At 49.3% G+C, this 25534-nt stretch overlaps 1 protein-coding gene across 1 annotated transcript; it reads left to right on the forward strand.

Moving 5' to 3' along the window:
* Window positions 1-1066: 1066 nt before the first annotated feature.
* Window positions 1067-24161, forward strand: LOC136361887 (sodium- and chloride-dependent GABA transporter 1-like). The gene is made up of 14 exons (XM_066320121.1): window positions 1067-1317; window positions 5826-5957; window positions 6762-6862; window positions 9374-9483; window positions 9844-9976; window positions 11138-11272; window positions 12693-12796; window positions 13091-13215; window positions 14331-14443; window positions 18713-18844; window positions 19552-19654; window positions 20087-20187; window positions 20976-21143; window positions 23837-24161. The coding sequence occupies exons 1-14, from the start codon at window positions 1077-1079 to the stop codon at window positions 23939-23941; spliced, it is 1803 nt and encodes a 600-aa protein (XP_066176218.1). The 5' UTR covers window positions 1067-1076; the 3' UTR covers window positions 23942-24161.
* Window positions 24162-25534: the final 1373 nt, after the last annotated feature.

The raw sequence follows: 25534 nt of genomic DNA on the forward strand, positions 1-25534 counted from the left end.
CTTGTGTCAGAAATGGTGAATACTTGTATTTTATGATACATTCATAGGCCCCCGAAAGCTATTTCTTCCACAGAACAATGGATCCTGTTTCATTTATACTCTCTTCACATGGAAGTTGCTCCACACTTTTAAGCAGCCTTTTGGCTCTCTTCCATGGCTTTTTCTGACTTTGCAACAGCTCGTGTGACAGGAAGAGAGAACTGCACTTATTTTTCAAGACACAAGTGCAATATTGGTTTAGACACAGGTGCAGTAACATAGCCTGCTGTCACTCTCTTTCCAAATTGTTTGAGTGTGATGGTTTTATACTTCTAAGGGCCTAAAATCAATGCAGGCATGTATTAAATTTTTAGTCAGACTCATGCAATTAATCATCAGAACTTTGGAGTCCTGACTTAGTGGGGTTTCAGTGTTTCACAGGCTGGCTGTAGTCACTAGTGAGCACAAGCTGAATACACCTGGGGATTACAGGAGCACATGCAATGTGGTGTACAGGGAGGAGCTGAGCAGAGCAGTGATTCCCCTGCCAGATGCTGCAGGTGCACAGCTGTGAACACAGCTGTGTTGCTGCTGTGGGGAGGGATAAAGGCATGGGATTGGCATGTGGAACACATCCATGGCAGAGGTGCTGTTGCAAAGATGTGCTTGGCTGGCTGGGCCACACAAACTCTCAGATGCCTCTGGGGCTGCTACACTCAGTTTTGGACCCCAGACCCTGGAGCTCTGGTGCCTTCATCGTGCCCTCCTCCGCTGGCACTCAGTCAGGAGAGATATATTTCTCTGCTCTGTGGTGGGTCACCCAAAACCTGTGGTTTTCCTGCATGTCTCCTGGTCCCAGAGCTCTTCCTGCAGAGCATTGGGATGAGAAGCAGATAAGATGAGAGTTGAGGGATTTGTTATGTAATGGTAACAACCAAATCTGGCACACTACATTGACACAGGACACCTTCCTTCTCTCCTTTCTCACCAGGAGCTTTGCCCAGTGCTTCTCACCTTATCTTGGCGTGGCCAGGGCAGAAACTGCCTTTCCTGCTCCTCCAGCCCCTCAGCAAAGGTGAATGTACATCTGAGTCACCATGGGCAAGATGGACAACACCTCTGTGGAGCTGAACTCCCCCTCTGAAGTGAAGCAGGCAGCCCTGGAGGAGCCGGAGCCCATCAGCCCTGAGGTCATGGGCACCAAGAAGAAGAAGAAGGAGATCCCAGACAGAGGTTCCTGGAAGGGGAAATTCGACTTCTTGCTATCCTGCGTGGGCTATGCTATAGGTCTGGGCAACGTCTGGCGCTTCCCTTATCTCTGTGGCAAAAATGGAGGAGGTGAGAGAAATGCACAATGAGCAGCGTTGTCCTCCAGCAGGTTTTGGTTTGGTGTGGATCTGGGCAAGTGAGTGGTCCTTCAGCTGAGAGCTCTCCCACATGGTGGGAGTCATTAAGCTGTCCAGAGACAAGTTTCCATGATATGTGGGTTTTACTAGTAAGTGCAGGCTGGGAAGAAGCAATCCAGAGAAATAAAACAAGCAGTTTGAGTTCTGTCAAGTTTGTGCGGTCCAAATTTGCAGGGCTGCAAAAACAACAACAAACACCACAACACCCCCCCCCCCCCAAAAAAAAAAAAAACAAAACAAAAAAAAAAAACAAAAAACCAAAAAAAAAAAAAAAACCCAAAAAAAACCACCCAACAAAACAAAACAAGAAAAACCACCAACATGTTAACTTCATTCACTTACAGAGGGGGCCATGCACAGATAGGCACCCAGCTGGATTCTGGGGCACCTTCACAGGAACCACCTTTGCATCTGTTAAAGGTGGGGCTGTCCTCAGTCTAGTGTATTCTCAAGGCAATTCTCCCTGCTCAGCTGCAGAATTTCTGCACATCTTGGATCAAACCAGAAAACATACTTCTGTGCCTCAGCTCCCTTCTAAAATGGTGCTTTCTTCAGCCTTGTCAGAGAGATGCTTTTGTGGAGGGGAGTATGGGCAGGTGTCAGTAGAGCAGAGGCTCACTCTTCTCACTCCATGCTGAGCTCTGCCATGGCTTGTGGCTGAAATAGCCTTCCTTCTCCCCTTTGAAGAGCTGCTCACTTCCTTGAACGATTTTACAGACTCCTCACACAAATCCAAACCATTTTCCCTCACGTTGAAGGATGTATATATCATTTTAGTTTTGCCTGCTAGTCTTCCCACATTGCTGTTTGCTTCCCTCTGAGTTCTTCTGGGCCTGGAGTCCCCATCCCAACTGCCACATTCATTCGTGCTGCTCTGAGGGTCTCTTATCATGTTTCTTCTCCATTTCTTTTTTTATTTTCCTTTTACCTTTGGCTCTCATGACTTCTCGTATCACCAGCCATTTTCTGCTGTCACAGGCAGTGTAGGATGCTCTTCTCCTGCAACCCTGGAAAAGAGGAGAAGGGTCTTGCTTCCTGAAGTAATGTCCATTTAGCTTCATGGCATTTCGTGGTATGGAGGCCCTTTCTCTGAAGCATGCGGCGTGAGTCCTAGCAGGAGACCAGAAAGTTGGCAATTCTGACAGGAAGATTTCTAACTGAGCGTTTTGTTTTTAAAGAATTGTAGAACCATAGGATGGTCTGGGTTGGAAAAGACCTTAAAGATCATCCGTTTCTAAACCCACTGCCAAAGGCAAGGACACTTTCCACTAGGTTGCTCAACGCCTAGTACAACATCCAGCCTGGCCATGAACGCTTCCAGGGATGGGGCATCCACAGCTCTTTTGGGTTTTGCGGAGAGGCGGAAATATGCAGCTGAGCCGGGTGAGCATTTGGGGAACATCCAGGCCTGCCCTGGGGAGCCTTTGCCACAAGGCCAGAGCCCCGCTCAGGTTTGTCATCTTTGTGCAGCCACGCTGACCGCTCGCTCTCCTCCCAGAACATTCCCCCTGCGGCTGCCGCGTCATCTCGAGTCTCACACCAGCTCCGCGCTGCCCGAAACTGTCTCCTCACACATAAACGGAGCTGACAACGCCTATAATTAGATGGAGGGTGTCGTGAAGCTCAAATCGATCCTACGTTTGAAGCCAGCCGAGAACCTGGCGCAGAGGAGCGCGGCGCTATGATCGGCATTAGCAATGGCACACGGGGCCATCGCTGTCCCGGCAGCCGCGACCAGAAACGCCGGGCAGCTGAAACGTGGGAATCGGCTCCTGCCTGCTCCCAAAGGCCTCCCACCTCCCCTGCCGCTCGTGGCAGCCTGCCTGGCTCCTTCCCGGCTCCCGGCTGGGCACCGCCTCGGTGGCTGAGACTAATTTTAGCGTCGTGCCCGTGCGCTGCTCAGAGCGCGGTCGTGTGGGCTGCTTCCATTACGCACGGGCGAATTGAACTGAATGGAAATATTGTCGTCTCACTTACGGCTGTCACGTTGCATCGGCTCACGGCTGGTTTGCTGGGCTCGGCAGCCCAGCGCTCGGCCCGTCTGCTGCGGCCAGCGGCTTCGCCCACAGCGATGCCTGGGCTCCCTGCACGCAGCTGGATGTGCCCAGCTGTGCCCGTGGCTCCCGCCTCTGCACTGATCTCTAACCTTACACCATCTCTCTGATCTCAACAGCATTGTACCGCACTCCAAATTCACTCTAAATGCGGCTCAGTACATGCTAAAAATTGCCTGTGAGATCCTAAGCTTGAATAACTTGAGAGAAAAATAATTCCTTAAATAAGTATCTTACGCCCCTCATTTGTGCGCTGAGACTCGAAGCTACAGCGTGTAACAGCTTGTAATGCTCAATTTTTGATTCGTGGGCAGCGTTCCTGGTTTCAGGATTAATTGTTCTTCTCTGCTGTGTGACATTAGGAGCAGGCAGGTTTGGGGCTGCACAGTGAGCGCCAGGCGCTGCTGATGCTTCCTTGCCTCCAGGAGTCAGTGCTCTGAGCAGGACCAGCGTCCTCACCCCTCTGACACCCTCGGATCTGGAGACAAGGGACTGGGGTCTGGGACTTTCACAAGGTCATGCGCAGCCGAATTTTGCACCGGCCTGCAAAATTTAGATAAAAATTTCAGAAGTGATTTCCCACCTGGATGTACAGGACCTGGGGATATTACCCATGCCTGCACAGGGACCTGGCCCTCCAGAGTGGCAGTGTCACTGCCAAAAGCCCTCAGCTCAAGGAGGTGGTCTGGTTTGTAGATTTTCCACTATTCTTGGGAATCATTGTCAAGCCAGGATAAAGGACTTGTGTCCAAAAGTTTATTTGTTGGGGCTTTTTCCCCGGACTGATAACATCTTTCACCTCCAAACCTTCCCAACCTGCTGTAGATGAGAAATGCAGGATGATGAAAGCTGCAGCCAAATTTCAGGAACTGCTTGCACTGAAGCAAGGAAGAGACTTGCACTGCTGCTAAGCTCAGCCTCCCGACTCCACAGCAGTCGAGTGTCCTCAGAGCAGGCACAGGCTTTCCTGCAGGGCTCCCGGGGGCTGGACCTTACAGGCTGTGGTGTCTAGCGAGCACACAGGGGAGGCTGCTGAGCAGGCACAGCGATGCCCAAAGCTGTTCTCGCTGTGTACCAGGCTGCTGGTGAGGCCAAGAGCCTGCACTTCCATGCCAGCTTGTGATTCAGGCTCATGGTCACCGAGCTGCTGGCACAGAGAGTGTTTTCCCCCCACCACCCACTGCCAGCTCCTCTTGCATACTGCCTCCCATGGACTTCCATGCCAGGTGCTGGCACCTGCCTCTCCCAGCTGGGTTCAGCTCCCTGCTTGGCAGGCAGACGTCCCCAGCTGGATGTCCCCTGAGCCAGCGTCCCTGGCTGTGCCTGGCTGCTTCCCTGCCCTCAGAGAGCAGCTGCTGGAACCTGGCTCTGCTGGGTGCAAGCTGGGCCATAGCTCTCCAGAGTGGCTTTGCTCGCTGGCTCCGTGTTTGCTTTCCCACGATTATCTGGAGAAGAAGACTCAGACTGACAGGTCAGCCCTAAGGCTAGTGCACGAATCAGTGCTGCCCTGAACACGGCCAGCTGCTTCTGGGCAAACTGAGTGTCCTCCCTCTGTCTCCAGCCAGCATCTTCTGCAAAAGTTTGTCCTCCTCAGAAATGATGGCCCACTCCAGTACATGCATGAGAAAGATAAAAAAATGGGCTTTGTCCCACATCCTAGAAGTCAGGATGACCTGAAACCTGTGCAGCCTTCCAATCACACAGCAAGGCTCTCCTCTTCTAATTGCTCTTCTAAAAACTGGGTGCCAGTAATATCTCTAGTGAACGAATGTTCTACCTCCTTTCTAGTGATGAGATGATTTCCATAGGGCCATGGAGAAGAATAATATTTTCACAAGAATTTTAAAGGTAAAGCCTAAAACACAGGTGAGATGGTATATAGCATTTTTACAAGAGCCAATACAGTCTTAGTCATAGTTCCCTTTAAAGACTGAAACAGCTATAAACAAAGAAAGCAGTGGCCAATGCCAGATATTCCTATATACTATTCCCTCAAGAAGAAGAATTGAAAGCTTCTGCAGGTAAGACAGAAAGCATCAGCAAGTTCCCAGTGTCAGTGTCCAAGCTTTTGGGTTTGTTGTCAGATTTGGTTTAGCATTGTCTAAATAGCTAACAAAGTGAGCCTGGCATTGCATAGTCAGTGATGCCAGTGTATATGTATACATATGTGCATACGTGGTACATACACACCCACAGTGATTGAGGGGAAGGCAGCAATGACCTCACTGGGAGACTCACCCAACACACCAACTCCAGCTGCAAGCTGTCACCTCTGGGAGAGGCTGCTCCTCATCACATGGGTGTTGCAGAGCAAGAAACTGCAGTTGGAGGCATTTCCTTCTTGATCAAAGGGGAAACTGCCTGATAACATTGCTCCTTCTTTCAGGGGCCTTCCTTATCCCCTATTTCCTGACGCTGGTGTTTGCCGGGATTCCTCTCTTCCTGCTGGAAACTGCTCTGGGCCAGTATACCTCTGTTGGTGGACTGGGAGTCTGGAGATTAGCACCCATGTTCAAAGGTACTGTGCTGTATGTTTGTCACAACAATGGCCTGCAACCACAGGAAAAACCCCGTCAATGGTTTGAAGGCAAATCAGCAAATCTCTGGGGCTTAGGATGGGGTGGCAGGTGAGGGGAGGGGTTTTCCCCTCTGTCTTTATCAAGCTGTCCTTGAACTCGATGTCTGCAGTCACTAATGTCCCTGTGCTCTGGTCAAGCAGTTTTGTGTGGTGGCAAGGGACTTTATGAGCAGTACAGACTGTGCTGGAGGGGCTCTGGCTGCAGGAGACCCTTTGTTTTCCTAAGCCTCCCTGCATGTGCTTACTTAAATTGAATGGGAATGCGACCTGTTGCCTGCTTGAAGCAACTATTTTCTAGAAGCCAGTGGTGATTGAGAAATGCTTGGGATGTGGGAAAGTGCAGTTCTGCCAGGGAAGTGACAAGATTCTGTTTTCATGGAGCTCTGTCTGTAAAGTGTGGGTAGCATGCTGAAAGGCAGCATTGCTCCTTCAGTGGAAATGGGTGGCTCAGAGACGTGAGGAAACGAGCCTCCCTTGCTGACCAGCTCACAGTGCAACTGTAGCACACTCTGCGTTGATCAGCTGATTCCCTTTTTCTGGTTTTCAAAAAAAAACCAAAAAAACCCATACCAAACCAAACAAAAAAAAAAAAAAAAAAAAAAAAAAAAAAAAAAAAAAAACACCCCCCCCCCAAAAAAAAAAAAACAAAAAAACAAAAAAACAAAAAAACCTTGCCGTGGTGCCCATGAACTTCCTTGGATACTGGAGACCTGGATTGATGCTGCTCTCTGCCTTCATTCGCAGGCGTGGGGCTGGCAGCTATGGTTCTGTCCTTCTGGCTGAACATCTACTACATTGTCATCATCGCCTGGGCTCTCTACTATCTCTTCAACTCCTTCACTGCGGTGAGTCGCATGTCTGCAGCCTGCCACTGCCTGCGGGCGGGGTCCTCATCCCACTTATGGGCAGCAGTTTGTTTGTGACCCACAGCAGGCTCTAGCTTCTTAGCATTAGTGCTAAGAGCCCTTGTCAGCATCGTGCTAGACCCTTCCTGAGGAGGTTCATCAGCCCTGCAGGCAGTTTTGTCGTGCTGATGGTTGTAGTCCCGAGGGGATTGTCCCATCCCCTCTACAGGAACTGTTCCCCACTCACTTCAGTCTTTCAAACTCACCCTGTGTTTCTGGTTTTTTTTTTCCTAGGGCTGCTCAAATCTGAGCTGCACATTTCTAGAACTGGTTTTGTTCAGGTTTTGTCACATCGTGGTCTTATTTCTCAGGGCTTACTCCTTATCTTAATTAGTTTTTGTTCACTCCTCTCTTGATAAATGATATTGAAGGGATTTTTTTTTTTCTGCTGGGAAAATGATTCAGAAAGTATCTAGACGTCTGCTTGTGACTGTCCCTTAGTGTGTGCTTTGGTGCTATGGTTTATAGTGAGGACCTCTTCCACAGCAGGTCCTTCTACTGTACGAGGTTAGAATCACACCCCATATTAACCTCTTGGTAGCTGAATTATTTATTTCATCCCAGAAACTAGTAAGGGTTTCCTTAACATAACTCTCTGAGCGATCCGCAGCCTTAAAGACATCAACCCCATGGTTCAAATGGGATCTTTTAAAATGTCATTTAGATATAACCCAGAAATGCTATTGTGGACACTGTACATGCAGTTTACTTTTTGTTCCAGTAAAAATTTCAAGTATCTATCAAGGCTTTTGCTGAATCATTCCATTTGGCATTCCCAATTCTGCTTCTACCTCCAATACCACCTATAACTGTAAGTCCTGGGTCTAGAACAAAATTATTGGCTGTGGGTGATTAGATGCACCCTCAGGGATTCCCAAATAAACAGAGGTCTTCCCCAGAGTAACCCATCCCAACTACAGCCTGGGCAGGATGCCTCTTAGGAGGTGGCAATGCTTGCATGTACATAGGCAGATCCAGGTGTTTGGCTCAAGACCTTTTCTTTTACCAGAGATAATAATTAAAATAATACCAAATTCCCAAAAGGATGCAAGGTGCTAATGAAAAAGCCAGGCTGATGTCTGTCCCCTGTGCCTCCTTAAATTTGACTATGAGTATTTTGAGCTATAATAGGAGCCCGGCCTGCCTTCTGCAGTTTCTGTCCTCTGAAATTCAGAGGAAATAGAGCAGCAACAAAATGTCCCTCAGCCTGCCCCTCCTTGTGAGAGTTGTGCAGCTTCTCTAACATGCAGACATTGAAGAGCTGCTGTGCAGCACTACTTGAGCCATTCATTGCTTTTTCCTCAGTGCAGTTAGCAAGCCCTCAGTGAAATCACCAGGTGGATGCAGCGGCCTGGGTGGCCACTGGAATGTAACCCCTACCCCTGCAATAGTCACCCTTCTGCCAGGATACCACCTTTGAAGGTATCATCTGCTGGAGTGAACCGATTTAGATGGAGCAGTGAAGGCAGCACTTGAAGGCACTAATGCCACAAGACACTCAAAACATAGATAGTATTTCTGAATAGCTCTATCTTCATGGGACAATAGGGGTGGATGCAAACATCTTCTTAAAGCTTTGTTCAGCTGGAGCCTCAGGTCTTATCTGCAGAGGGAAATCACCTAAAATACCTGCTCTGCATTCATCTGCACGCACTGTGTTTGGGAAAAGAGGTAGCTGCTCATGGGGACGTATCCCAGCTGCTGTCCTTGGAGTGGCTCAGCCGTGGCACTACATGGCCCGGGTGAGTTGCCTTGCCACGCTCACACAGCCCCTGGCACTGCTGCTTCACTGCCTGCAGTGCCAGAGCTGACTGCACTAAGTCTGGGATGTTGTGCTGCTGTCACACTGCTACCCGCAGCGTAAACATCTCCCAGGAATCCCTTCGTGCTCCTTTAATCAGGGCAGTGGACAGACATGAAACAGCTGTCCTGTGCAACTTACTCCTGTGCTTGTGTTATAACAGCCTCTTTGTGCAGGCAGCCCAATGCATCCGTGCTCGGGGCCGTGTTGCTTTTGAAGTATTGAAGTTGGTGTAAATGAAACATAAGAAAAGAATCACTGCTTATTCTTCGCGCAGTAAATTCCAGCCACTTGTTGAGTGAAGCTAGCAAAAAAGCTGTAATGCTTATAAACACGGTCCCCCTTGATAGTGTTTTAATTTGTAGGTATTAGTGATCAATAGTTAATTGGAAGTTACTTTCTATTGCTAATATTTTATCGGAGCTATGACGTTGCCCTAATCACGTGATGATTTTTTTTTTCCCTGGAAAATCCCTGTCACAATTTATCATATTTTGGAAAATTTTTCCATTATTTGGCTACAAGGGCATGCTTATCCGGTGGAGCTGCCCATTTCTCTTTGCAAAAACAATTAAGGGGGTTCAGTTTAAAAGATTTCACTTGGGAGCTGTCACACGGATGATAACCCTGGTGTCTTTGTGCCGGTGCAGGACCTGCCGTGGCAGAACTGTGGGAATGCCTGGAACACAGACCGTTGCTTCTCCAACTACTCCCTGAACGACACCACCAACCTCACCAGCGCTGTCACCGAGTTCTGGGAGTACGTCCCCAGCTGCCTACACCAGGTTTCTCCCTGTCCCTGTGCCTGGCCACCGGGGCTGTGGCTGTGCCTGTTGGCTCTGCTCCTGGAGGAGGGCATCCCAGCCAGCCACTGTGGCCACGGTGGGCACAGGGTGCACTGTGCACATGCAGGTCAGATGGATGGGCAGGCAAGCAGCCTCTCCACCTCCCTTCACCTCCCTTTATCTCATCACCATGGTCCTAAGTTCTCTCTAGGGATTTGTGGGTTCTCACACTTGCCTGCACCTGGCCCTTCACCCTCCAGCCGCCTCTGGGAGCTCCGAATCCCTCTGCCCTTGATGGTTAGACCTCCTCCTAACGCAGAGTCTCTCGCCCTTAGGAGGAACATGCATCAGATGTCCGGAGGCCTGGGGGAGCCTGGCACCATCCGCTGGCCCCTGGCTGGCACGCTGGCCCTGGCCTGGCTGCTGGTCTACTTCTCCATCTGGAAGGGTGTGGAGTGGACAGGCAAGGTACAGTGTGAGGGCCGGGTCTTGTGGTGCTGCCTCTCATTGCTGCACATGTCAGAATGTCCTCCAGACTCAATTTTATATAACTAAGGTTATGGTAATTTAGAGGCAAAATCACAGTAGGTGCTATCAAATTCCTGGCATTTACCTTTCACAGCTATAAAAATTGCTACCATGTTTATGGTAATTTTCATTCTAAGTGTAGAGAATAGCTCTTGCCTGTAAGGTCGCGGGTCTGAGCGCGCATTCTTTTTGGGAAGAGACATTTTCCGAAATTACTTATATTTCCCACTTTGGGACAGCCCCTTTGAGAGAGCAAAGCTTCTTGTGGCATCCCGCTTTTGATAATCACAGTCGCTTAAATTGCCTCTGATGGGGAAAATCTCACCATCTCCTTTGAAAATTTCCTTGCTGCCTTTCTGATATTGGTGGGAGACCTTCAGATGAGAAGGCCACTGTTATTCCCTGTGCAGTGATCCCGGCTGGCACAGCAGAAAGGTAATTGCTTCATTTAGTGAAACAGTGGTGCTGAGATGCTGGGATGTGTTATTTAGAGCACAGCATGATGCAGCAGCACACTATTATGAAAGGAATAATCTAGAGGAGAGATCAGAAGGAAGCGCCTCAGGGGTAGGTCACCTAAGCTGTTAACTTCCCCAGTGGCTCTCAAACAGGCTTTAGCTAAACAGCCACAGCAAAGCCCTGATGATTACCCGTGTGGGCCTTGTCATGAGAGATGGCACATACCTGTAAGATCCTGAAAAGAGAGCAGTGGAATCAAGACAACTTGTTTTGCTTTATGCGTTGGACTAGAGAAACACCAGCTTTAGCTCTGTGAAATAAGGATGTGATGATTTAAAGGGATTACTTCTGTGGACTAAAATTATCCCTGCAATTCCCTTGTTTTTGGGCATTTCATCCAGACTGCTGCATGCTACTTTTGTGATGAGTGTGTCCTTGTGTATCGTTGGTAGGGAGAAACCTCAAACAGCCAGAAACATTACTAGCATGGGAAAGGGGGGCAGCAAATGCAAGGAAATACTGCTGGAAGTGGCTGTGCCTGGGAGCCTGTCCCCTTCCAAAGAGAACATGCCAGGCTCAATGACACCAGTGCTCCTGGGCGCTGGTAGGCTGATGGCTTCCCTCCCGTGGGGTCTTTTTCAGGTGGTGTATTTCTCGGCCACCTACCCCTACTTCATGCTCTTCATCCTCTTGTTCCGGGGAGTCACACTGCCGGGAGCCAAGGAGGGGATCCTCTTCTACCTCACGCCTGACTTCAGGAAGCTCTCTGACTCTGAGGTTCGTAGCCTAGTGAGGAAAGCTCTTATCTCCCAGCTATCTCTGCATTAGGCTTCCCCAGGCACTTCCCATGAATATTGTAAGTAGTTAAAGTAACACTGGAATAACCCTGTTCAGGTACTCACAACCCATGTCCCATGGGCTGAGACAAAACTGAGGGACAGCTCCTTCACTCATGGAAATCTGTGCAGCAGCTCTGTTGTACTCAAGCAGCATTATCCACAGGGTATGGGGAGTCTGAAGTTATCCTGACAAAGGGACCTCTCCTCTGGGCTGGGGATGCCTCATTTCACTGACTGCCCCAGGGCTGCTGCTCTGCTCTTGTTCTGGTGGTCCCAGAGGAAGAACACGGTGCTGCTGGCATGGGGACCTCAGAAGGAGCACAAGCACAGCAGCACACACAGCAGCAGTTTTTGGAAGTGCCTAAGTGATGAGCGGTGGCCACTAATGTGTTCTTGGTCACTGGAAGCGGAGAGGAGACCCAGGAGGAACAGGGACACTTGAAAAAATGAAGTTTTTTCAGGAGACACAGATTGCATTTTTCAGTAGCAATACTCCCATGGTTCCAAAGTCACCAGTCACGTGTGAGTGGGGACAACTGGACATCCATAATTTCCCAGTGAGGGTCCCAATGATCCCTCTTTCAGGACACTCCCTGTAACTGTACTACCAACTGCATTGGCTCTAATGCAGGAAACAGGGCTCTCAAGACCGCAAGAGTTGTGTAAATATTATGCGATTAAGAAACAAACAGTCTGCCTTCTTTTCTTGAATTTTTCAAGCTTTAAGACCTTAAGGCACCGGGACCTGCTTTGTAAGCTGTCCTCTGCAGTTGTTTGCACAAACATCTCCGCGTTGGAAAATCAGACACACTAGTGGAAGAGAAATGGAGGATGTGAGAACAGGATGTGGGTCTCTGAGCAGAGCAGCCTCCCTTGGGGGCACGTGTGAGAAAACAAACACACACAGACAGACTCAGACTCAGCAAGAGTCCCTTCTGATGTGCGTGGGACACTGTTCAGAAATGTATGACCCTTCATCCATCCACATCCATCCCATCAGAGGGCTGGGATATATGTCTGATGCTGGGCCAGGCTGCACTTTGATACACTTGACACGCGGGAAGGATGCAGATCCCCTACCTTCATAAAGGGCCCTACAGTGAAGCTCTGGAGAGGGCCTTTTGACAAGGCTGTGCAGTGATAGGACAAGGGGAATTAAAACTGAAAGAGAATAGCTCTAGATTAGATATTAGTAAGAAACTGTTGACTCAGCCCTACTGACAGGATTCCCCCAGGTCCTGGACACCCCAGTGGGCTCTACATCCACACACACAGCTCCATAGTCTACACCCAGGACATGCACCTGCAGCACGGGGTGCCCTTTCTGCTGCACTCCTCTTGTGGCTCCTTCTCTGCAGGTCTGGATGGACGCAGCCACTCAGATCTTCTTCTCCTACGGCCTGGGGCTGGGCTCCCTCATTGCTCTGGGCAGCTACAACACTTTCCACAACAACGTCTACAGGTCAGTTGGGTTTTTCCCCATGCTTCTGTGTGGCAGGGAGCATTCACGGGTGAGGCAGGGGGCTGTGGTGAATCTGCCTGACCTCTGCTGTCCCCTTGCTGGTGACATGCAGCCTAGGGGACACACTGTAATCTCTGCAGAGGGGCTCCCTGCCTGCAGGACACATAGCACGTCACTTGTGCATCCCATCCAAGGCACAGGACCAGCTCTCTGCAGGGCTTGCTCTTTCCTTCACCCCACCCTCTTCTCTTGATAGGCACCTGCAGGCAGGGTTTTTTTCTCTCTCTCTTCCAGAGACTCCATTATTGTCTGTTGTATAAACTCCACCACAAGCATATTTGCTGGATTTGTTATTTTCTCTATCATTGGCTTCATGTCACACATCACGAAGAAGTCGGTGTCAGAGCTGGCCTCCTCAGGTAAGCATAAACCCAGGTTCAAATGCAACAGCAGCCTGTGAGAGACAGGTGTCACTAGGTGTGGGGTCTTTCCCCACTAGTTGGGCTGAAGTTTTATTTTGCTGTAGTGAAATATTTAGGCCGTTTGCTGTCTGTAACCTTCCCATGGGGAATAGATACTACCTATGTTTTGAGTAGACGTGATCAAAATTTGGTATCCCTTTTTCATGAAAAATCTTGAGACTATGATCTTGGTGCCTTGAGAGGCTACCTGCAACAGAGGCTAGACATTGTTAAAGGAATAAAGTGAGTATTTATTAAACAGCCTTCAAAGGATACATCTTGGGTACTACAAGAGCTTGGGCATGGCTCTACCCGGGATGGACATCTGGTCATGAGGTTTCACACTTTTTTTGTAAGTTTTGGTTCATTTACATATTGGGGTTAATTGGCCAATTACAGCTTCAGGTTGTAAAGTCCCATCCTCCCAGTTTGCTCTCCTCAATTTGCTGTTTGCACTTTTTGGGCCTGAAGCTGCAGCAGTGTCCCTGGTTCTCAGGCTGGAAAAGGGTTGTTTTGTCTAACTCAACTGTGAAGAGAACTGCTAACACTTTTTATGAAGAGTTATATATTAATGCAGTAGAGAATCTGAAAAATATGAAAGCTAAAACTTAAGGCATCAATCTCAGAATAATTTTTTAACCAAGATGAGACTGTGTCTTTCTGCACGAAGACATGTTTTGAAATTGCTGTCTTTCCAGAGAAAGCTTTTATCTCAAGAAACAGCTTTTTGTGGTGGAAAAAAAAAGACACCAAGAAAGCTATAACCAACTCTGAATATCAGTTTATTTTTCTAGCAAAGTGCTCCAGCTCCATTTGGTTGCAATCGTTTGATGACTTTCTTGCTTGCTGGACTTGTTTCTCCAATAATTTCTGTCTCCCCATCTTATCCCTGTGCCTCCCACCGAGGGAGGCAGGCACAAAGACACAAAGGTTCAGGTGTTCCTAGCTCCTCTACGAAAACCCCTGAATTCGTGGCTGTAACTTTTGTCTCTCTATTTAACCATGGCCCTTAGCTCAGACTTCCCATCAAATGCCTTGTAAACACGGGCTCATCCTTCTTTTCTTTCCTGCAGGCCCTGGGCTGGCTTTCCTTGCCTACCCACAGGTTGTCACACAGTTGCCCTTATCCCCGCTCTGGTCAATCCTCTTCTTCTCCATGTTGATGATGCTGGGTCTGGACAGCCAGGTGAGACAACCCAGGGACAAAGTGGGGCAAGTGACAAAAATGTCTTCAGGTGCAGTGGTGGTGTCCCCTTCTGGAGAGTGCTGAGCAGAGGGAGGTTTTACCTCCTGTGTGTGAGGGCTGTGCCTTCCTGCAGTATTTTGGCGTTGTTGTTGATGCCAACACCAACCCTGAGCAAAGCTGCAGCTCCCTGGCCTGGTCCATAGGTTAACAGGGATAGATCCTGGCAGAAGGAAGGAGTCATGCCTTGGAAAAGACTGGTGCCTGGGTAACCTGACTGCTTTGCCCTTTTATCTGATGGCAATGTTTTACAAGATACTGAGGGGAAAACAGGTAGATGTAGCAAAAGGTCTCCTCCCTGCCACTCCAGAGCCCTCATAAAACAAAACAAAAACCATTATCTCTGCGTTTTTACTAGTGGTGGTAGGGGTTTTTTCCTGATAATTCAGCATAAAAGTAGCTACTCTGTGAGGCAGGCATGCCTTCCTTTTGAGTGCATCAAAACCAAAAGTTCCTGCAAAAACCTGCACTTGATCCGTCATACCCGCCCTTGTGTCCCCATGTTCTTCTCCTGCAGTACAAACCACCAGTACAAAAGAGGTGCTCGCCTGATTGCAGGCAGTGTTCATAAACCCAAGCCTACTTCACAATCATACCCAAACCTATTCCTGAAATGTCACGCCTGGTCTCCAGGAAAACCTGATCCACCAAATCTGGCTTTCAATCATGTCACACTCTCATAAACACTTTGTAAAGCTCACGAATACATTACCACAGACTTGATTTAGTAAAACAAAAACAAAACCACCTCACCAAACCCCCCCCCCCCCAAAAAAAAACCCAAAAAACCAAACAAAAACCCAAACCAACCAAAAAAAACCAAAAAAACCAAAAAAAAACCACAACCCAAAAAAACCACCCACACCAAAAAACCCAAAACAACAACAACAAAACCCAAAAAACCCAAACAAACCCAAACCAAATAATACCTAAATGTTCTGAAAGAAACTACATTTACAGAAAAAAAAAATCTGCATAGATTATTCACTTAGTGCTGGTAAATTGAGACATGACAATAAGCCCTCTAAGCACTCTCTGGAATTTATTTGCTGCATTTGCTTCCAAAACACCCCTTGAAATTCTCCCTGCCCCTTCTGACAGGCACTTTTGGAGGGCAGGCAGTCTGCTGGGGGAGGAACAGACCGGAGGGCGGGGAGGGGAATGAAGCATCAAAAAGAAAAGAACCTTTTAAAAACTACACCTAAACACATGTGAAGAAGCTTTCTGTCTGCGCGCTGGAGCTGTGATTCATTCAAACACCGCAGCGGCAGTATGCGCATAAACCAATGAGCACAGGCTGCCGCAATTCCACACGCGTTTGAAGCGTGCGGTTAGAAAGAGAAAAGGTTTTAAGGTTTTCCTGCGTGCTGGCTGCGTGTCCTTTGTGGCATTTGCAAATGGGTACGGGCATTTTTGACGGGGGTGAGGCTGTCGCCTGTCCCCGCGGGGCGCGGCTGTGTCGCACGGCGCGGCCGGGGGCTGCGCTGGGATGCGCGCCTCCTGCCCTCCGGTGACGGTGGGGACAAGCCCCCGGGAGCCCCACACACACACAGCCCAGCTCCATCCCCCTGCCGGGGTGCCCATGCCCTCCCAGTGCCTCGGGCGGGATGGATGACCCGGACTCACAGACCCCTGTCTCCTGTGCCTCGGTATTCCCTCTGCTCCGGCTCGTCCCGGCTGCAGCTCGCTCCCGTGCTGACCCTCTTTCATAATGTACTAATGCTTCCTTTTAACCGAGCAGTTTCCAGGCCAGGCACTCGTCGCTCGGGGGAGCTGGCCAGCCTTGTGACTGTCCCCTGTGAGGCTGCCTGGCACCGGCTGCCCGTGAGGCCACTCTCACGGGTCTCTGCTGCACATCTGGCAGCTGTGGTCAAACTCCCCCCTGCATCCACTGTGGTGCTCGGTGTGACTGGGGAGGGAATAGCAAGCCGGTGACACTGGAGAGGGTGGGAGAGAGACTCTCCTCCAGACAGAGGTGCCACACCTGTGTTGACTCCCAGATTCCTGGACCCAGCAGCTTGTGTAATGATTAGGCCCCTAAATGGGAAAAGGAGAAAAAGAGAGAAGTTAATGGAAATAAAATGCTTGGGAAATAAAGAGTATCGTGGGGTGAGGCATGAAGAAGAGAAAATTACGTGCTAAAGATTGTGGCTAGAGGGGATTGGTGGAAAAAGCAGAATTTTTTGGAAAGCAGACTGCAGTGGCAAGAACCGGAGGCACCAGCGCTCAGCTCCCTGCCGCTCTGAAAGCAGCATGCTTTCATTCAGGTGCCTACATGTGCAAGTAGCCAGGGTTTGGTCTGTGAGCTGGGAAAAGTGAGCCCCATGCCAAGCAGCTGCAGTCCCTGGGGCTGGAAAGGTAAGGCTCCTCCAGGCTGCAGCCCCTGTGAAATCCGAGGCTGTCATGGGGCAATTTGCAGTAAATGGTGTGAAGGTCATTGCCTGTTCCATGGCTAGAAAAAGCAATGTACGACCATTTGCTTCTTCACCTTATCTGTTACACAGGAGCTTGATTTTGATAGGAGACAAAGAGAATTCAACTCACTTTGTAGCCCTGCTCCTCATCACCTATCATCCCCCTGTCTTTCCCTCTGCGCATTCCCTGATTTTGATTGTTCTTCCTGCACCAAAGGGCTGTCAGCTTTACTCCATCCCGTTATCTAAGGTGTCATTTTCTTTGCTCCTTTTCTGCTGGACACTACCCTCTGTCCCCAGATGGGGCTGTTCCCCTCCAAATGCATTTCCCTTTCTGGTCTCAGATCCCCTGGCCCTGCCATGGCTCCGGCAGTGCCTGGCCATGCAGCCATGTGGAATGAATAGCTTTTGACAGGGTTTTTTTAGTCATGCTATCTCTTCACACTGTGGTGCCAGCTCAGCCCTGACTCTTCCAAACAACAGGCCAGGTGGGGTGGGGTGAAGAGCTCGCTGTCCATGACTGTAAAGGCAGCTTAACCCATGCGTGAACAGCAAAAGATGCTTTAAAGGCACTTGTGTCCAACATAAAAAGCTTAGCTCATTAAAAATTGAAGTGGAAGAAGTTGAGCTTTGATGGTCTGGGAGTACTGGCTTTCCATGCAGATATAAAACCCTGGGCACAGGCATCTCCTTTTGCCTTGCTCTGGCCCACATTGAAGCCAGCCCCAGCAGTCAGCAGTGTGCAAGCCCTTCCACCATCCCTGCCAAGCTGTAGGCTCAGGCACTCCATTTTTCTTCCACATATCTTCCCAATCCTCTGCTGCTCTTTTTGCTCTGTATGCCCCTAGCTCTATTCTAGGGGTTTTTTTTCCCTTCCCGGGGATTGGGAAGTCCCTGGCATCCAAAAATGATGAAACCACTTTCATTTTCATTGCACGAGCTTGAACATTTGCTCAGCATGACCAGGGAAGCCAGTTTGCTGCCCTCATAAATTCCCAGGGTCGTTGCTGGAGGCACAATGTGCTCTCTGAGGGAGGTATGTTACCTGTAGTTTCCGGGAGTGAGATATAAAGTAAATCTCACCATTTATCAAGAGACAGTAGAGAAGGATGCACTTCACATGTGTACAGTCAAACTGCCCTTGTGCCAGAAGGCAGAACCAGTAGGAAAACTGGAAGACAGCACTCATGGGGATTTTGTTATGTTTTATGGTGCAGACACATTATTATACTGCGCCTGGTACAGCTCTGCACAAACCATCCAGGGGTTTCCACCTCTAGAAAGATGATGCACTGTGAGGATGAGCTTCTGGCGTGCTACATGCATTTAATGTTGTGTGCTTGAAAAAGTGAAATAAAGTCAAGGACCAGGTAATCAGAGGTGTTGTTACTCACGTGCATGCGAGGCTGGATGGTGCAGGTCCTTACTGAGCATTTCAGACCACGGAACAGCACAAGGGTTGTTGTCACAGGGCCTGGCAGCGTGGGGAGCAGGGCAGTGATGGAGAGGCCCTAGAGAGTTTGTGGAAGAAAGAGGAGGCTTTTCATGAGAAGCAAAAAGCAGAGATTTATCTCAGCTCTTTTTAAGCATTGAACTTTGGTGCTCCTAGCTCCATCTATATTCAGTGGGAGAAGAGGTGAATTTTTAGAAGTTGGTTCAGACCATCTTTGTGCAAAGATGCCTCTTTCTTTTCTTGAGTCTTCAGAGTCCATAAATCACTAAGGTTCTCAACACTGAAGTTAAATGTGTGTGGGTTAACTTGTGTATATACTCCTTGGTGTATGCCTTTTCCCCGTAGTTCTGCACTGTGGAAGGTTTCATTACAGCCCTGATGGATGAGTATCCTCGAGTCCTAAGAGCCAGGAAGAAGATCTTCATTGCAGTAGTCTGCTTCATCTCTTATCTCATTGGATTCTCCAACATCACCCAGGTACACATGGCTGTGCTTGTAGCTGCATTCCTGAGATCTTTCTGGCCCCCTGGCACCAAAGCTTTGGGAGAAGTGACAGCATTTCTCCTATTCTGGATAAAGCGGTTTGCACACCACTGCTACATCTCAACTGGCTTAGGATGCCTCCATATTTTTTACCATCTTCCTACTGTCAGTTTGGCCTGTTGTTCTGCTATTTGCAATAAGGACTCAAGTCAACAGAGCCTGAATTTAGGGAATGCTTGCTGTGAGGAGTTAAGATCACACAAAGAAAACCCGTCTGTTGGGAGTTTGAACCTCTGGAGCTGAAGCTGAGGTTCACACGAGGGGACGTGAGGACTGAGTGGTCTGGAGACCATTTGTGGAAAGGTGTGGGTTCACGAGGAGGCAAGGCAAAACTCCGGGGAGGGGGAGAGCAGACTAAATTGACCAATTCTAAAGCAGAGAAATAGAAGAGATCTAGTGAATTTCTTCTTTTCTCCTCACCCTTGGCTATGTCTGAACAGGCTGGCTAATTGCCTGCAAGGGCACATCAGTTTTGCTGCTAGAAACCAGACTCCAGTGGAAACATTGCAACCATGGCTCTACTGCCCAAGGAAGTTAACAATGAAACCAACAGACATGGACAGCTGCAATCCAAGCTGCTGGCTGATATTGTCAATCATTATCTATAACTGAACTTTTTGATCCTGTCTTTGTCTTTTCAGGGTGGCATTTATGTCTTCAAGCTGTTTGATTACTACTCAGCCAGTGGCATGTGTCTTCTTTTTCTTGTCTTCTTTGAGACCATCTCAATTTCTTGGTGTTATGGTAAGCACAAAACACCTCGTTCCTTGGTTTTCTCCATGGGCATGGTGACTTACTGAAAAAGCCAAAGCCAGTGAAGACAATGACAATTTTGCAACCCAAAATAGCTTAGACTGAAAACTTCAGAAAAACAGGAGTGGAAGGCTGTCACCTCACTTCTCCAGGCCTTCACAAGGACCTCTGCACAGACTTGGCAGATGCCCAGGATCCTTCCCTCTGGGCCCTCAAGAGGACACCAGGAACATGGAAGCTGCTATGTCTGAGTTTGTGTCCCACAAACACAAGTTTGTGTCCTAGAACTCCATCCCCTCCAGATAAAGCTTCTCATGCCACACTGTCCCCTTCTTGCTGCGCCTGTCCTGTGCACTGCCACGAGGAGAGGTGAAGACCATGGTGCAGAGATGGGGTTTTTTTGATGCTCGTTTCTTCTTGTAGGTGTGAACAGGTTTTACAGGAACATTGAAGAAATGATTGGCTACAAGCCTTGCATCTGGTGGAAGATCTGCTGGGCCTTCTTCACACCTCTTGTCTGCCTGGTAAGACCTAGGGAGTCCTATGTGCAGGATTGGGTCTCGAAGGGCCTCTATATGGGCTGTAGAGAAACACTGTGTTCTCAACCCAGCACAGGTCTGGGGCAAAGGGGGTTCCCAGGCAGACTGCAGATGTGAAGTGGTGAAACATCCTGGGTAAAGTGATATAGGAGCCTCTTTCACTCTGCCTGTTGGAAATCACTCGTAAAAAAGTTCCTGATGATCGCTTTTAATCTAAATGAGGCCATCAGTTCTTCTTTTTTTTTTTTTTTCTCCCTGAGATGCCAGAAGATAAGCAAAATAATTTAATGGTTTAAAAATCTATTATTGGTTCTGGCTTTCAGCTACTCCAGCTTCAGCCCCTGACAGGCTTATGAGAACAAAAGCTATCGCCAAATGCAGGATAACATACTGCAGAACAGTTTGGCCTTTGCAGATTGCTGCCCTCCCAGCAGAAGTAGTGCGGGGAGTGGTGTGATGAGGCCAGGGATAGGAAGATGAAGACTCCTGAGATCAGCTGTGAGGATGGTGTTTATTTGCATTGGAACTACTGTTGGAGGGACTGCTTGTCTGAGTAGTGAAGAAAGAAATCAGGGGTATTCCAATTCCAGCTTTTTACATAGGATAAGTAGAAATGCTGTGAAATTACCAGTTGGTGGGCTGAAAGAATCTAGACTAAGGTAAGAGCTTTTGGGTTCCGGTGAGGCTGTTGGGAGCTAAGAGGGTAATGAAGGAAAGAATGGCTGGACCCTGATTCTGCACTTTCCCCTCCAATGGCTGGTGCTCTTTTCCAGGGCGTGTTCTTCTTCAGTGTGGTGGAAATGACCCCTCTGACACTGGGAAAATACATCTATCCTGCGTGGGGACAAGGCATTGGTTGGCTCATGGCCCTGTCCTCCATGGTTCTGATTCCAGGGTACATGCTCTACTCTTTCTTCACCTCAACAGGGACTCTCTGGCAGGTAGGAGCAGCTTCACCAGCCTGCTCTTTGCTCAGGGCAGGCTCCTCCCTAAACTAAACCTGGGCAGAGCTGACCCTACCCTGACAGAGTGGTCAGAGTGTGCGGGGTTGGTGCTGCAGGAGCTCCGTGCACCGTGTCCACCAGGGAGGGTTCAGTGCAGTGCACAGCCTCCAGGGAAATGGGCTCTAACCCCGGGAGCTCTGCTGGGCTGGGGCTGGATGTGCAGCTACACCTTCAGGTGATCTGCCCTTATGTCTGTTGTTCTTCACTGACATTTTTGTGATCGTCGCCACAAAAATGGAGCCCTCCTCCCCTGACTGCCCCTTTGGCATGGGCCACTGGAGCCATGGAAGAGTTTGGAGAGAAATCCTCGAGGTTTCTTGATCCAGAGAAATCCCAGCTCCTGGTGATTCCTGGTTATCAGCACGTTTACTTTGCACTCCTCAGCGGGGAGATCAGCATCCTCCAAGCTTGAATCCTGAAATGTCTCAGGCTCGGCCCTGCCAGCAGCAGAAACAAGCACAGGGGTGGTTTGTCACGTGCCTTTCAGAGAACACTCTGTGACTGAGGGGTTAGGAAGAAAGACCCACAATACCCACCACACTAGTCTTGTTTAAAACATTTTCTTTAGTATTTTGAGCAGGACTTTATGTAGCAGTGAATCATGAGTCTCTATGTCATACCCAGTACTTACTGTTAAGGTTTTATTTACAGTGTTGACATTCAGTCTTGAGAGCACTGTGCCCCAAATTCCTGGCTCGGTTCTTACAGTTGTAAGAAGTCACCCCAGGAGTGTTGATTTATGGCTTTCCCAGCCCAGCTGGAACAGCAACCAGATGCCATCTAAATCACATAAGTTTATCTTAGGGGTGCTGTATTTTTAACAAAGTTTGACTCAAAAAAGTTGTGGCTGGAATTACTGGGCTGAGGTCAGTTTCAGGTTCTCTATCTTTGAGGCGAAGTTGCAGGTGGATATGAGGTTTTTTCCTGCCAGCATTCCATTTGGATGGATGGGCTCTGATGTGGGAACTGGTTGGGTTGGGGTCTCAGATCTGCTTTCAGTTTCTGGTTTCTCATCTGAGGCTGGGTTTAGGTACTTGTCCTTCCTGCAGGACTCAAGGCAGGGTGTTACGTCAAGCCACTTCATTGATTTTGGTGCAATTTCAGTGCAATTTCAGCAGTAGGTGCTCTCACAGACATTTACAGGGTTCCTTATTCACTTATAATGTGAATTGGAAAAGGGGGCAAGGGAAGCCTGAAAGTACACGTCTGAATTCAACTCTTTGCCTAGTGTCAAACCTGTTTCCCTGGAGATGGAGAAAGCACATGGCAGCATCTGGGGGAGCCCACACTGGTCTGTGATCTCTCAGGAGGAGCTCAACTCCTCCTGACCAAAGGCTTGTGCCAATTACTATCCATAGCCCTTCCAAAGTGCTGTGCACTCCTGTGCTGCCCCAGGGGCTTGGAGGGAAGCTCGTGAGTGTGTTTGCACCCATCCCCTCAGCATCTTGTGCAAACCATCAGCACCAGGCTCATGTGCATCCTCCTTGTCTGACTCTTCCTCCAACATTGCTCACAAACATCACGAGACCCAGACCCCCTCTCAATCATTCACTGACCTAGGAGTGAGCAGCAGATGGCAGCAGGAAGAAAGTAGGCTAATCTGTGTGTGCATGTGTTGGTATCAGAGAGACAGAGAGAATTTTTGGCCTCTTATATGCACAGATCCTGGATTAATTTGTAATAGAGCTGGAGCTGGAGGGAAATTAGATGCCAATCCTGAATAAAGTGGTTTTGACAGACAGGAAAGATTACAAGTAATTTTGATCCTACTGAGCATGAATGTGAGAGGGGAAAAAAAAATACCATGAATGGCAGAAGCAGTTCAGTGAACATTTCAGTGAATTCACCCAGCAGCAGCCACTTCAGTGGTGTTGGAGGACAGGAGTTTGTTTCCCTTTACTGGGAAGAGGTTCTACCTGTCTTAGTGATGTCTGTTCCGGTCAGGCTTAATCCTCCTCTTCATTCTCTTCTGCAGTGCACAGCATCAGTCGCTCCCTGACTGGCAAAAGTGATTCATTCTTCTTCATCACTCCTGATGCTCAATCCGCACGCCTCCAGTAATGATTTGCCCCTCCATATTTTCCTGGGTTCTTGCTTCACTTTGCTTGATTCTGCAATTTTCATTTGATCGTCTCAGGGTGACAGCAATTGCTGCTGTGCAAAGGTTTGTGCAGGTGGATGTTCTGACCTGCATCAGAGGCACAGACTCTAACCTTGTTAGCCTTCTGTAGTTACTTGGTAATGCTTTGTAATCAACCCTAATTGGTAAATAGGTCTGCTCTAAAGCCTGTGGCATTGCAGCTCGCTCTTCTTCCTCCTTGCAGCTGGTCTTGCCTGCTAACAGTTTGCCTCTGTTACCAGGACGCTCCCCGTATTTCAGATAAAAGGAGGGGCTGCTGCACTCTGTGCAGCATCAAAGCAAAGGTGGTGACTGGCAGAGGCCTTTGGGGTACTGCCAGGTGCTGCTGAGAAGTCACTCCCTGCGCCATCCCCTCGCCCCATAACCAGGGTCACCTCTGAGCCCTGGGGCGAGGGTCCCAGCCCTCAGCTGCTCCATCCATGCCCTGGCTGTCCCACTGCTGCTGTCCCCGGCGCTGGCTGACACACTCTCTCCTTTCATTCCCGAGCAGCGTTTGCAGCAGATGACACAGCCCAGGCCAGAGGCGCACGCCCAGAACAACGGCCTGCAGCCCAAGACGTCCTTGAACGGGAGCATCTCGGACGCCGCTGTGTAGGAGGGAAGCCCAAGCTCCTCGCCCTGCCCTGTAGTTTGCTCACTCCACGTTGTCCCTCCAGCTCCTCTGGCACAGCTGGCTGTCCCTGGCTCTGCGGTGGCTTGTCCAAGAGAGGACCTGGTGGAGGAACCTGCTCATGGCTCTTCCTCCTGCCATAGTTGACCAAGGCCCTGAACGAGCTGCCGCCAGGTCCTTGTGAGGTGACCACCTTCGTCCTGCAACATCCTGGTCCTCGTGGAGGAGCAGCTGGTGCCCACGTCTTCCTCCTCCCAAGGCGAGGTGGTGTCTCTCTGGAGAGCTTAGACTGATTGTTACCCGCTTGTCTGTTTTTCTTGCCTTCCCCTGTGAAACTCCACAGAGCATCCCTCAGCACACAGCTGTGTTTCACCCCGGAGAGATCAGTGTCACCAGGTTAAATTCCCATATGGCTGTTGGTTGATGGAGCATAAAACACCAACAAATATGTTAACTGGAGGGGGTGTGCAGAACAAAGCGTTCTAGTGCAGAAGAAGGGATTCTAGTGAGGAGTCCTGCATATTGGTAGCTGTAGGTGATCACCTCACACCTGGAGAAGGGCGTGGGGACAGTTTGTGCTGCTCACAGTGCAATGTTTCATCCCTGCACAGTCTCCAGGCATGTTTGCTGCATCCTTTGGGGCTGGCACTGTGACCAAGAGCCTAGCAGAACAGTCAACCTTTCTTTTCTGGAGCATCCTGCCCTCTGTAGCTGTGTATGGTAGCCACACCCTGACCCTAAAAAGCAGCCAAAAGGGTAAATGGAGGGTTCTTTGCTACAGGCTGTTCAAGTCTCCCACACTGACCACAAGAAGCTTTGTGCAGAGGCAAGGCTCTGTGCTAAAGAGATTTTCCAGCACTGTGCCAATCTCCGCCCAAGATAAAACCGGGTAGTTCCTGCCAAGCACCCTCCCTGGCTGTGTCCCTGGGTGGAAAACAATCAGATGGAGCATGATGCCCACCGATGGTTCAGTTTGTACGTTTTTCAGGAAGTGGCCACTCCTAAATCCCAGCTGGTGGAGGGCAAGGATTCCTGAGGCAGTTGGCAGGATGTAGCCACCATGCTCAAACCCACCTCTGTGGACCAGTGCTGACTTCCCTTGGGAAGTGTCTGTTCAGCCAGCTGCTGTCTCTGGCACATCCCGCCTCCCAACACATAAACCGCAGAGGGCTGTGAGCTCCTGTAGATGGTGATGGAGGAGTGGAACACCTTGGAGAAGGCTGGCAAGTGTTTCAGAGCCATCCTAAAACAGCAGCGTATTTCTTGGTTGTAAAGCTTTGTGAAAGGAGGTGGCTCGTCGTAGCGCTACGGGTGGGTGTGACAGTGACACTCCCAGTTGTGCCAGCCTCCCAGTGGCCCCACACAGAGATCTCCTTGTACACAGAGCCTGATGAGCACATGTGCCGTGACTTAGTGCTGGTGAGTCTCTTCCCTTCCCTGGCACAGCATTGCCAGGTCTGCTCATACTCCCAGCCTCAGATCAGAATCAACAAACTCATAAACCAGGAAAAGGTACGTCCCACCCGTCTTTCCTGCCAAAGTCTGGTCTCAGAAGTGACACAGTGCAGTCCCCCAGGG

The sequence above is a fragment of the Sylvia atricapilla genome, chromosome 5 (genome assembly GCF_009819655.1).
Source record: "Sylvia atricapilla isolate bSylAtr1 chromosome 5, bSylAtr1.pri, whole genome shotgun sequence".
Classification (NCBI taxonomy): Eukaryota; Metazoa; Chordata; class Aves; order Passeriformes; family Sylviidae; genus Sylvia; species Sylvia atricapilla.